Source organism: Macaca mulatta, chromosome 6, assembly GCF_049350105.2.
Source record: "Macaca mulatta isolate MMU2019108-1 chromosome 6, T2T-MMU8v2.0, whole genome shotgun sequence".
Lineage (NCBI taxonomy): Eukaryota > Metazoa > Chordata > Mammalia > Primates > Cercopithecidae > Macaca > Macaca mulatta.
In genome coordinates, this window is record NC_133411.1 from 125,338,453 (window position 1) to 125,352,171 (window position 13,719).

At 34.5% G+C, this 13,719-nt stretch overlaps 1 protein-coding gene across 3 annotated transcripts in view; it reads left to right on the plus strand.

Moving 5' to 3' along the window:
- Positions 1–12,798, plus strand: part of COMMD10 (COMM domain containing 10) — a 245,342-nt gene extending 232,544 nt beyond the window's left edge. For all 3 annotated transcript variants that reach the window (XM_078005113.1, XM_015140615.3, XM_015140617.3), the window contains 2 exons: positions 11,024–11,083; positions 11,959–12,798. In XM_078005113.1, coding sequence (XP_077861239.1) covers positions 11,024–11,083; positions 11,959–11,962 — 64 coding nt within the window. In that variant the 3' untranslated portion in view covers positions 11,963–12,798. The remainder of the gene's footprint in view (positions 1–11,023; positions 11,084–11,958) is intronic.
- Positions 12,799–13,719: the final 921 nt, after the last annotated feature.

Consider the following 13,719-nt stretch of genomic DNA (forward strand, 5'->3'; position numbering starts at 1 on the left):
CAAGATTGATTTCATGGATTGGAGAGATGGGAAGAGAATCCTTTTCTCCCTCACTGCCTCATGTACCGTTCTTCCCATATTTGGGAGCTTAGTTATAAAAGGCAACTTGCAAACATAGAGGAGGATCTTTCTTTGGTCAAGAGTCTATTCCTTGCCATGGCACATTCATCTTTGTATCATGAGCACGTTTCTTGGACAGCACTTGTTACTCTATTTGTTTACTGAATGACTGAATATAGTGTGTGACAGAAATGACTAACAGTTGTAATCATGAGTAGAGTTTCATGGTTTATTTAGCCTAAGGTGGAGTTGAAATTATATCTCTAGGTTTTTAAACAATAATACTTAGTAAATATTGTCAACAAATAATAATAGAGATATTGGAATATGTTTACAGTCTCTATATAGTTATAGGAGTGTATCTGTAGACATATTTAATAAATGGTGCCTAATGAGTTTTGTTTTATAAACTCATTTAGTACTACTTGAATTGTTATTTACATTTTATCTCTGCCTTTTATTTCTATAACTAAAAAGAAAACTTCCTCTTAAGTACCTAGCCAAGTATTGTTACATTCAACTTGGACAAGAGTTTAGTACTATTTCTTTTACTGAAATAGTCTATCTCCTGATTTTCTAGGTGAAAAGACAATTGTATCATTTCTGATTCTGATATCCGATTTAAGGTTTAAAGCTAAGCAATGTAAATTTGGTTTAATTCTTACCTAGTTTATATCTGTATTATTTAGAGGATATTTTTGCTTGGGTAATTTGTGAAGAGGTTAATGCATTTCTCTCTTGAAAAATGTATATGTGTTCCTAATTCCTAACTAATGGGAAAACAGAGGGTATTTTTAGTGTCAGCTTTCATCAAGTCAGACTTTTCTGAAAACCGTACTGAATTCTATTTCCATGGGAATTGTGCTAATGGGTATGTGCAACATTATCTAGGTACTCATAGATAGGATTACAAATTAGAAATGAAAAGGAATGGGTGAACAAACACATCTTTCTTCTCTTTTAAGAAATTGACAGAATATTAATCTTTGCACTTTCATTTTCACTTTGCATTGTTTTTAGATTAGATGCAGAAAGTCCGAGTTCAGTACTCATGCATGAGATCAGCATAGACAATATAACTAATGGATTTATTAAGTAAGTTCTTAGTTGTAATCTTACATGTACAAGCAGAAGAGAGAGAGAAAGTCTTCAGTCTCTGTATATTTAGTTAACAATATTAGTGACTTCAATGGGTTTTACAGGAAAATGGAAGACTTACAAATAAGCCATCCAGTTGTATTGCCTGTATACTCATTTACTGATTTGTTATGATTCATGTAATGCATGTCCACTGTACATTTCAAAATACTGTGCAGAAAACATTAATGAAGCTGATGATACTCAACATTTATTGAACACCTGCATACCCTGGATATTGGAATTTCCTTGTGGCTCAGCCTCAGGCTACCTCTCTTTTCATACTACTTTTTTTTTTTTTTTTTTGGTCCCATATGATCTGGAAAAATACATTCTTTTCCTGGGCAATTTCATGCACTTTTGTGGTTTTAAATATCATCAATATATCAGTGACTTCCAAATGTATATCCCTTACCTAAATCTCCTTTTTGGCTCTCCAGACATGTATTTTCAAGGAAATCTTGGAGACATATCAAGCTAATTGTGTCTGAAACTGTATTTTGGATCCTGCCCTTCTTCGGATCTGCAGCTCTAAGAGTTTGTAATCTCAGTTCCATCCCTCCAGCTTCTGCCAGAAACCTGAGAGTCAGTTTTGACTCCTTTTATTTTTTCACTACCCTTCATCCCAATTCAAATCTGTCATCAAGTGCTGTCTCATCTCCCTCTAAACACTACCTCAAAATTTTTCACTTTTCTCTATCATTGCTGCCATCACATTTGTCTTGCCTGGACTAAAGTAGTAGCCTCCAAACTGGTTTCTCCACATACGGTTCAGGCAGTTCTAATTCATTTCCAAATAAAAACCAAAGTGAGTTCTTAAATATGTAAACATAATTATATCACTCGTATATCTAAAACTCTATAATGCTTTTGCATTGCTCTTATGATAAGGATCTCTTTTATCTATCCCAGAAGAGGTGATTGGTCTTACATTAGCTTGCTAGGGCAGCCATAACAAAGTAACACAAATGAGGTAGCTTAAACAACAGAAAATTATTTTTTCACAATTCTGGAAGCTAGAAATCTAAAATCCATTTGGTTTCTTCTAAAGTCTTTCTCCTTGGCTTGTAAATGGTTGTCTTTCTCTGGTGCCTTTGCATAGTCTTCCCTTTGTATCCTTGTCTCTTAATAAGGATACCATTCATTTGGATTAGGGGCCATCCTCATGACTACATTTTACCTTAATTACCTCCAACCTCTATCTCCAAATAAAGTCACCTCCTGAGATACTAGGGGTTAGGACTTCCAACTTACAAATTTTGAGGACACGCAATTCAGACCTTAATAGAGCCTAAACTCATAGTTGATAGATGAGGAATAAACATAGGCACATAGGAGTAGAGACTTCTGGTGGGTTTTGTGGGAACTAAGAAAGTTAGATTAGACAAGATTCTGTAGAACCAAGAATGGAAGACTAAGAAAAATGTTATCCTGCTTTATTCTCCCTTGAGCAGGTATCATTTTGCAGTAGCCTCCAAAACATCTCACATATAAATGCTTTTATCTCAAGAGGAATCATGCAATACTGCAGATGACTCAGTACAAATCCATCACCTCTCCTACAAAAACAACCATTCTACCTACAACAAAAACAATGACAATGACAATAAAACAAAAACCCTACCTTATTTACTGACTTCATCTTTATGTTTTAAAACTTACTCATTTGTGTGGAAGGCTGTGTATGTATATCAGTATCTTGGGCTTTCTAGCTATCACAAATTTACAACCTTTTTTTTTTTTTTTTTTTAAGACAGTGTCTTGCTCTGTCACCCAGGCTGGAGCGCAGAGGCACAATCTTGGCTCACTGCAACCTCTACCTCCCGGGTTCAAGCGATTCTCCTGCCTCATCCTCCCGAGTAGCTCTGATTACAGGCACCCACCACCACACCCGGCTAATTTTTGTATTTTTAGTAGAGACAGGGTTTCACCATGTTGTCCAGGCTGGTCTCGAACTGCTGACCACAGGTAATCCACCCACGTTGGCCTCCCAAAGTGCTGGTATTACAGGTGTAAGCCACTGTGCCCGGCCTCAAAATAACTTTTTAACCAAATCTGATAAATGTTTCCTATTAGTCTTACTGCATAATGGCAGTATCCATTGATATTGCTGTTAAACAACCAACAAAAAGTCCTTCCAGAAATAATTTGTATTACATATCCAGTTACTATATTCCTTTGAAAGACTTCCTGTTGCAATTATCAGCAAAGGCCAGGTGCAGTGGCTCATACCTGTAATCCCAACACTTTGGGAGGCTAAGGTGGGAGGATCACTTGAGCTCAGGGGTTTGAAACCAGCTTGGGCAATATAGTGAGACCCTGTCTCTACAAACAATAAAAATAACTTACTGGATATGGTAGTGTACTTCTAGTTCCAGCTACTCACAGGCTGAGGCAGGAGGATCGTTTACACCCAGGAGTCAGTACAAGGCTGCAGTGAGCTGTGATTATACCATTGCACTTCAGCCTGAGCAACAGAGCAAGACCCCATCTCAGAAAAGAAAAAAAAAAAGAATGATCAGCAAATTTAATTTCTTTAAAATCTTTTAACCTAAAATCCAATTTTGCATTATGTGAAAATATCCTTGTATCTGGTTTCTGGAAGAATGGAGATGTAATATCATTAACTTTTATGCTATAAAGACAGCTATTTTTAAAAACTAGGCACAGTATCATCTAAAGGAGTGTATGTGTGTATGTGTGTGTGTGTACATACATATATATGTATTTAGATAGACATACTTTCTTTGGTTTAATTCAAGATAGTTTTGGTTTGTGGATGACAAGATGCAGATGCATTTTCATAACTCACAGCTGTAGTTTCTGCCATTAGGGTATTTCTCTTCTTATTCAGTATGACATAATATCCTACATTTTATTATCCAGTCTTTCTGACTCTGAGGAAAAAAATAGGGCCAAATAGTCAAGTTCCATTATCTAATGACAGCGATAGGCAGGAAGCACATGGATAATTATATACATTGTCAGATTCGGCATATAAACTACTTTAACCAGGAGTTTCTACATTTTTCTCCATGAAGTCTGTTAGAGTTGCTACTGATAACTAAGATGACAGGTCTGAATTTCATTTTATTTTCTCTTCTTCTTCCCTTAACAAAGATACTAATGAACTGTGGGTCGACTGAAAGGCCAGAAGTATATAAAATTAAGGATGAAATATGTAGAGCCTAGACAATCCAAAGAGAAGCACCCTTTAATACTAGTAATTGAACTTTCATTGAACTCAATGCTTTTCATATATCTGTGGGGGCTGCCACTGATTTGTGTTCAAACTGAAGATAAATTGTTTGAAAATATACTTAATTAATGGATAAAACCTTCCATACATTTTATGACAAGTAAAAAATGAAGTTAGTTGATTCTGGTTTTATAAGCAAACTTGTGACTTCCTAGTTATAGTCCTAAGGAAAGCTGAATATGTTTTCCTCCTAAAAATGCAGTGGCTCCAGGGTAGCTTTTGATCAGACCCACTCTTAATATTTGTAAGACCTGAAGCAAGAGTAAAAATGGAGATCCATATCATACATAAAAATGTAAAAGTCATTTAAAAAGCTACCAAACTCTTAAATGTGCTCTACACTCCTTACTTGATAAGATATCTTCATGATATCTTAGAAAGACAGATTCAAATTTAAAAATTTTGGACTCCTTGGGGGATTCCATGTCGGAACATGATAATGTGGGGAATTGGCCCTTGGCCTGCCACCCTTTCCTTTTTATCTTGCACATCTAAGCTCCATTCTTATTTCCCCACAAAACAACTGCCCTGGGCCACCCCTTGGAAGACTGTGGAGTGTATGCTGTCTAAATATAGACAAAACACTTACCACTGCTGTATTCCCCATGGTCTTCTGTAAGTCATTATGGATTGAAAGACAAATGGCAATGATTATGACAGACATAAGTCAGATGCTTTTCTGTATCAATTCAGGTGATTATGTGTCTTTCCATCTTTATTCTGTTAATGCAGTGTAATACACCAATCCATTTTCATTTGCTGAACCATGCTTGCAATGTAGAAATAACTACTACTTATATAATGATATTTATTATACCATGGTGTATAAGCCTTTTAATGTGCTCTTGACTTTAGTTTGCTAGTGTTTTGTTGAGGATTTTTGCATCAATACTTATCATGGATATTGATCTGTAGTTTTCTTGTAGTGTCTTTGTTTGGCTTTGGAACCAGGATAATACTGGCCTCATTAGAATAAGGTTGGGAGTATCTCCTCTTTTTCAAGGTTTTGGAAGAGTTGCAGGACAATGGAGGTTAATTCTTTAAATGTTTCGTAGAATTCTCCAGTGAAACCATCTGGTCCTGGGCATTTCTTTGTTGAGGGGTTTTTAACTACTGATTCAGTCTCCTTATTCTTTATTGATCTGTTCGTATTTTCTATTTATTCATGATTTAGTCTTAGTAGGTTGGTTGTAGGAATTTATCCATCTTGTCTAGGTTATTCAACTTGTTAGCAAACAGTTGTTCATAGTGTTCTTTTATAACACCTTTTTTATTTCTATGGCATCTGTTACAATGTCCTGTCTTTTATTTTTAATGTTAGTTATTTGGGTCTTCTTTCTTTTTTTTCTTAATTAGTCTAGTTAAGGATTTGTAAATTTTGTTGATCTTTTTAAAAAACTAACTCTTAATTTCTTTGAATTTTTATATTGTTTTTTGATTTTCTATGTCATTTATCTGTTATAGTCTATATTATTTTCTTCTTCCTGCTCACTTTGACCTTAGATTGGTGTTTTTTTTTTTTTTTCCTAGTCTTTTGGGTGTAAAGTTAGCTTGTTAACTTGATATATATATATATATATATTTATTTTACATTATACATTTAACAGCTATAAACTTAACCCTTTAACACTAGTTTCATTCCATCCCAAAATTTTGACATGTTGTGTTTTCACTTTCGTTTGTCTTAAGGTATTTCCCAGTTCCAGTTCCCCTTATGACTTATTTGACTCATTGATTGTATGAGAATGTGTTTAATTTCCACATATTTTAGATTTCCCAGTTTTCCTTGGGCTACTGGTTTCTAGTTTCATTCCATTGTAATCAGAAAAGATACTTTGTATGACTTCAGACTTCTGGAATTTAAGATTTGTTTTGTGGCCCAATGCATGGTCTTACCCCAGAGAATGTTCCATGGCTACTCAACAATATATATTCTGCTATTTTTGATTGGAGTGTTCTATATATGTCTGTTAGGTCTCATTGGTCTATAGGGTTTTTTAAATCTTGTTTCCTTATTGATTTTCTGTATAATTCTGTTCATTGTTGAAAGTGGAATGTTGAAGTCTCCTGCTATTTATTGTGTTGTTGCCAATTTCTTCAATCCTGCCAAAGTTTGTTCCATATATTTAGGTTCATAGAAATACAGTAAGTCCTCATATAACATTGTGATAGGTTCTTGGAAACTGCATCTTTAAGCAAAACAATGTACAGCAGGTTTTTAAATAATGTCATTTTGTTCAATGTCCTTTTATAGTAATGGTGGGGGAAAAATGACTTTGTTGTTTGTCATTTTACTTAAAGTTACGGTTTTCAAAAACCTATGACAACATGAAGTGAGAAGTTACTGTATTTATGCACCAAAGCTATGAGATTTGGTACATAAATACTTATAATTGTTATATTTTCCTGGTAAATTGACCCTTTTATCATTATATAATGTCTTTCTTTGTGTCTTGTAATGGTTTTTTATTTGAAGTATATTTTGTCTGATTTTAGTGTAGCCACTTCTGCTCTTTTGTTACCATTTACATGGAATATCTTTTTCCATCCTTTCACTTTCAGCCTATGTGTATTGTTAGATCTAAAGTGTGTCTCTTATAGACAGTGTATAGTTGGATTCTATTATTTTATCCAGTCAACCAGCCTATGTCTTTTGATTGGGGAGTTTAATCTGTTTACATTTAAAATAATTACTGATACGCAAGGACTTACTGCCATTTTGTTAGTTGCTGTCTATGTTTTTTTCCCTTCCTCTCTCATTGCCTTCCTTTGTGTTTCATTGATTTTTTTTTCTAGTGGTATGCTTTCATTCCCTTCTCACTTCCTTTTGTGTGTATTCTCTAGATATTTTCTTTGTGGTTACCTTTGTGAATCCATAAAACACCTCAAAGTTATAGCATTCTATTTCAAACTGATAACAACCTAACTTTAATCACATACAAAAACTTTCTCCTTTACTGCTCCATTTCTGCATTTGTTACTGATGTTACAAATTACGTTTCTATATATTATATATACCTTAACATAGATTTATGGGTTTTTGTTTTGGGGTTTTTTTCATTTAAATTTCACATACTAAATTTACAGTAGTACCTATTACTATATTTTTCCATGTATTTACCTTTATTAGAGAAACTTATATTTTTATACATCTTTGTGTTTTTGCCTGCTGTCCTTTCATTTCAACTTAAAGGACTTCCTTTAGCATTTTATATAGAGTAGCTCCAGGTAATGAACTCCCATGGCTTTTCTTTATCTGGGAAAATATTAATTTTTTCTTTACTTTTGAAGAACTGTTTTGCCAGATACAGTATTCCTGATTAATAGTTTTTTTGTTTTTGTTTTTGCTTCCTTTCAGCACTTTGAGTATATCATCCTACTCCTTTCTGGCCTTCAAAGTTTCTGCTGAGATATTTGCTGGTGATATTATGGAAGCTCCCTCATATGTGATAAATCACTTTTCTCTTGCTGCTCTTAAGTTTCTGTCTTTGACTTTACACAGTTTGACTATAATGTGTCTTAGTATGGTTATCTTTGGATTTTCCTAGTTGGAGTTCTTTGAATTTCTTGATCTGTATATACATTTCTGTCCACTGATTGGGAAAGTTTTCAGCCATTTTTTCCTTCAGATAAGCTCTCTTATGTTTTTCTCTCTTACTTTCCATTCTGGAATACCTATCATGTATACATGGACCTGCTTGATATTGTCCTAAATCCCTTAGCATCGCTTCACATTTCTTCTTTCTTTTTTCTCCTCTGCTCAGTGATTTCAGATAACTTGTCTACAAGTTCACTGATTCTGCCTAAGACTGTTGTTGAATACCTCTAATAACTTTTTCTGTTCAGTTATTGTATTTTTCAGCTCCAGGATTTCTGTTTGGTTCTTTTTATAGTTTCTGTGTTTTTGTTCATGTATCATTTTCCTGATTGTTTTCAATAGTCTGTGTTCTCTCTCTGTCGTTTTGAGACAGTCTCACTTTACCACCCAAATGGAGTGCAGTGGCACGATCTTGGCTCACTGCAACCTCTGCCTCCTGGGTTCAAGTGATTCTCCTGCCTCAGCCTCCCGAGTAGCTGGGATTAAAGGTGCATGCCACCATACCTGGCTAATTTTTGTAGTTTTAGTAGAGGGGTTTCACCATGTTGGCCAGACTGGTCTCGAACTGCTGACCTCAGGTGATCCACCTACCTTGGCCTCCCAAAGTACTGGGGTTACAGATGTGAGCTACCGCTCCCAGCCCTCTTTTAGCTCATTAAACATCCCTATAATAGTTATTTTAAATTTCCTGTCAGGTAGCTCATAGACCTTTGTTTCTTCAGGGTAAGTTTCCGGAGTTTTATTTTGTTCCTTTGATTAGGGTATATTTCCCTATTGCTTTGTATGCTTTGTGATTTTTGCTGGGCATTTTGAAAGGCAACTACTTCCTCCAGTCTTGGCATACTGACCTTGCTCAGGGAAAGACCTTCACTAATCAGCCCAGCTGGGAGTTCTAGCGCCTCTCAAATGTTTTCTGATATCTTGCTCCCTCTGGCACCTGCCTGTGGAACTGCGGCTCTAATATGCCTCTCACCTCTGTTTTCAGTGCCTTCCAAACGCTGGTGCTGGGCCTGTGAGTGCCCTTCTTTAAGTGATACAGAAACCAGTTCCTTGGGAATCCCCAGAAAGCCAGAATGTTGGATGTATCGTTCATTCTTTTGTTTCTGTCCTGAGGGAAGAGCTCTGACATGGGGGTTGGGGGGTTCTTCTTGGTTGCTCCAACTGTTCCACATGGGAGAGGATATCTGCATGGATACACTGAACACTGTGAAATTAATTTCCTACCACTTTCATTGGAATTTCTTCTTGGTTTTATAATGGCATGGGTCCTGTAGCTTCTCAACTGGTCTCTAAAGTTCTCACAAGGGTATTCTGATCCATATATTGTTAACTTGGTATCTTAGTGGTGGAAAGAGGGCCTCTAGCTTCCTAGTCTACCACTATAGCAATTGTTCTTTTAAGAAGTGTGTTTTCGAATTTAAATGTATTCTGTTTCGTCAATGTAACATTTTAGGAAACACCACCTTAAAACAAAGCAAAGCAAAATACAGAAAACAAGAACGTGGCTTGACTGCTACTTTTAGGGGTACATCAAATCAGTTGTTTACACACTGATTCAGCCTTCATTCTCTCCTATCTTTTTGGATGGAGGTGAGAGTAATGAACTTGTCTTGCTTTTCTCAGAAATTTAGGGTATCATCCTTCCTTAACTGCTAGGAGGACATATAGTATGTATAGATGATGCTGATTAAATCTTTGGAGCTTTAATGATGTGTGACAGCCAATGAATTTTTCTAATATAATATAAAAACTTTATGATTTTATATCATTCTTAAGGGAAGAGGTTTTAAAGCATATGTACTTCTTTATTCATTTTAAAGCTTAAGTACTTAGAAGTATGGAAATTTGATCCTGTACACTTAGCTTCATGAAAAGTGAGATACATTTTCTGAACATAGCCCCATCGACTCTTCTGGAATTAGAGAGAATTTGGTTTGAAATGTCGGCTTTGTAAATAGAAATGGAAATCATTAAAACAGATAAACAAAAGTGAACATAGGACCTGGGAACTAGAATAAATAGTATGTTGGAAATGACCATAAACAATTAATTATGTGGCTCAATTTTGCATCAATTTTCTACTTCTTTAGTTCATGATGCCCATTTTATATCACGTGATTGCAGCAGTGTGATCAGAGCAGTTAGCATATTCTTGGCATTGTCCCCTCATTAATTTTCACTTCTTCAGAGGGACCTTGAATAAAATAAATACATTTGAGCAGTCTTAAGCAACTTGTTTGAATTGTTTCCTCAGTGTATGGAGTCAACCAAAAGTAGGTTGGATTGAGTTGAGTTGGGTTTAGTTTAATATCATACTTTACTACAGCATCATACATACATACACAATATTACTTAGCATCTGTAGCACCCATAAAGGATTCTCTAATGCATGTGAAGTAAAAGGAAAGAGAGTGTTTAAGTCCTGGCTTTGAAACTGTTGTGTTAATTGTGAACTTTTGCTGAGTCTGTACATTAAAGAAGGTAACCCTCAGCATGTTGAGATCACAACTGCTATATTAGTGCTTGGAGGCAGTAGCTATGCTGATGTGAGGCATTAATGGCTGGATGAGTTCAATCAGATATCCTGCCTCCAGTGTCTTTGTGTAATGGTATTTACTAGATTTCAAACAGACTGCTGAGAAAGATGAAATATAATCTCATGTATTATCTCTGTCTTGAAAAAAATTAGATAATGAAGTTGTTCTCTTACTGGCATATGTTTTATTAACCTTCGTAGAGTCAACTTGAAGGACAGATGTCTCTGTAGAGTTGAAACCTTTTGCTAAAGTAGAGTGTTATTAATTGCATTTTTGAGTTCTAAGAATCATGGGGTTGAGTAGAGCGGGTAAGCATTTTTAAAAACCACTCAGAGGACAATCTTATGTCATATTCTAAGATTATCTGGAGAGAAAAAATGTGATGTAAATTGTGTGCAGCTACATTCTTTTTGTTGTTTTTCTTCCTTACAGAGCCTGGAGAAAGTTCTTGTGGAATTCAGTCACAAGGAGTTGTTTGATTTCTATAACAAGGTCTATATTTTTAAAATAATTTTCTAATATGTGGGGGTTTTTTTCATAATATTTTGTTTTCATTTTATGAATTATTATTTTTAAATGTCCTATTATGGAACTAAGTTCTTTAAACTTCCCTTATAAACACCTTATATTTCACAGGGGGAAGTATAGGAGAAATGAAGAGAATCTGAAAAACTAAATCAGGAAGAAAAGGAAAATAGTTTTAATTAAAGCAATAGGATTGTTGCTTTAATATGACATTAAGTAATGAACTTTGTGATTCCTGGCCACACGGACACTTTAAATATATATGTCAAATACTTTAATTTCTGGGCCCAAAGGTAAAGGGAAACATGCCTTTAGAGATTTATCTGTGAGCATGTTTCATGTTTCTTTCTGAAGACTGATTTTGTAATCCAGGAAAATATACTCCCTCCACCCCCAACTTTAAAAATCTTATAAAGTAGGCAGTTCTTCTGCCCAGCCCACTGCCACTGGACCATGCATGTAGTTATCCTGTTCAGCCCACCACCACTGTACTCACTCTCTCGTACATAAGCCTCCAATAAAACCCCATGTCTCATTAAAAACAAAATTATGTAGTGATAATTTAAAATGAAACAGCTGAAGACACTTAACAGTATTAAGAAATCTTCTTTCTTTGAAAATTTGAAAACTTAAATTTTCAAGCACAAAATCTAATATCTTCACATAAAAAGAAAAATATTCTAACTGGTGATTTTATTGCTATGTGAATAGATTTAATATTCATAGTTACCAATGCCATTTTTTCCTTTCTATTTGCATGTGTCTAAATAACAATTGATATGAGTTTCGTTCCCTTCACTAATGTCTTTTTTTCTTTTTTTTTTTTTTGTCTTTGTAAATAGCTAGAGACTATACAAGCACAACTGGACTCCCTTACATGATGTTTTCGAAGACTGTTTTTTTCATCACGCTCCTGCCACCTCATTATTTTGCATTGAAGATACATTGCCAGGTTGTGTTTTCTGAAGGATTCAGTGGCTTGCTTTCTGTAAATTATATGGCTTATCACTTCTTAGACAAATAACAACCAAGAGAGATCATTGTTAAGAGTACTGAGGTTCTAATATACTTTCTTTAGTTCTGTCAGCCAACAGTAATTATTAAGAACACTTTTGCTTTAAAGGAAACAAAAGTGAATACCATATTGTTTTTACTGTCATAGTGTTGCTTTCTTGCCTGTCCTGCTTAGTTTTTAAAACTTGCTTGATGATACCATAATGTATCAAGGAGGGTCCATGGATACAAGATAAGATGTGTACCTTAGTAGAATACAGAGCTTTGGTAATTACATAAATAAAATTAAGAAAGTAGCCACATACAATCAAATACACTATGGCATTTTTATTTGAATATGATGAGTATATTTTGCTTCAGAAATAATAGAGGAAAGAAATGTAAAATAGTGAGTAGTATGGTATCAGTTAATTCCAGTCTGAGCTTCTCTGTCAACTTCAGTTTCTCTCTGAGTTTAATGATTTAATAATAGTCCAGGTTTTTGTGTGTTTTTCTTTATGCTGCAAATTAATAATGATTCACTTTATAGTTTGGGAGACAGAATCAGGTCTTGAATAAAATAATCATAATGAGTGCTAAATGGGCACCATTATTCAAATCAGATACCTTTTATATTCTCTTTCTATAAATATGTTGATTTCTGTTAATAAAATTTTAGTGTCTTAGGATTGGTTGAAGTGTACTTTTTTATTTTATACATTTATAGTATATTTTATGCCATGAATGTTTGTAAATGAGTACATTTACATACATTTGTTTAAAAAAACTTGCATTTTTTATGAATGAAATATCTATATTGTTCCCAAAAAGAGAGAGAATCAAACATGACTTTCTTCACATGAAGAAATTTGATTTCAGAAATGTCCTATATTTAAATAACCAAAGTCATTGAAATTGAAGCACATTTCTTATTTGAAATATCTGGGAAATACAACTGTTAAATATCTCTCAAATATTCAGTATATGGAATTTATACCCACATTTGTTTGTGTATCTATTTGTAAGCTGTTGCTTAGAAGAATTGAGAGTTTGGATTATTTCACAATACAACTATTACAGTTTTCCATAGTTGATTGATTTTAAAAGTTTTTAAACTCAAACTTTCATTGGTAGAATATCTGGAAGGCATGTTTTTAATGTAATATGGCTTGTAGGATCTCTCCTACTTTTTTATGCTCTGTTTTGCCAGTTCTCAGAGGTAAACACCTGAAGTCCTAGAGGTACTATAAACATTTTGGTAAACATTCTTTGAGACTTTTTCTCATGTACATATAAATATACATCATCCCAAGTTAAATTTGATAGGCCTTCCTGACAGTAGCCGTATAGATAAACAGAAGTTTTCATTGGTTTAGTGACCAAACTGAATTCTCGATGTAGGTATCCAAGTTAAATATGATGGTTAGAAATGAAGTTTTCTGAAAGTAGTTCGTTACATGCTCCCTAAAAGAAATATCTTTAAACCTATGCAAAAATATGGGAAATAGTATTCTTTCCATTAGTCTGGTTCAACAAAGTCTGACTCAGAGACACTAAATAAAGGGCAAGTAGAAGGTCTAATGCCAACTAAGAAGATAATTATTTCTGAA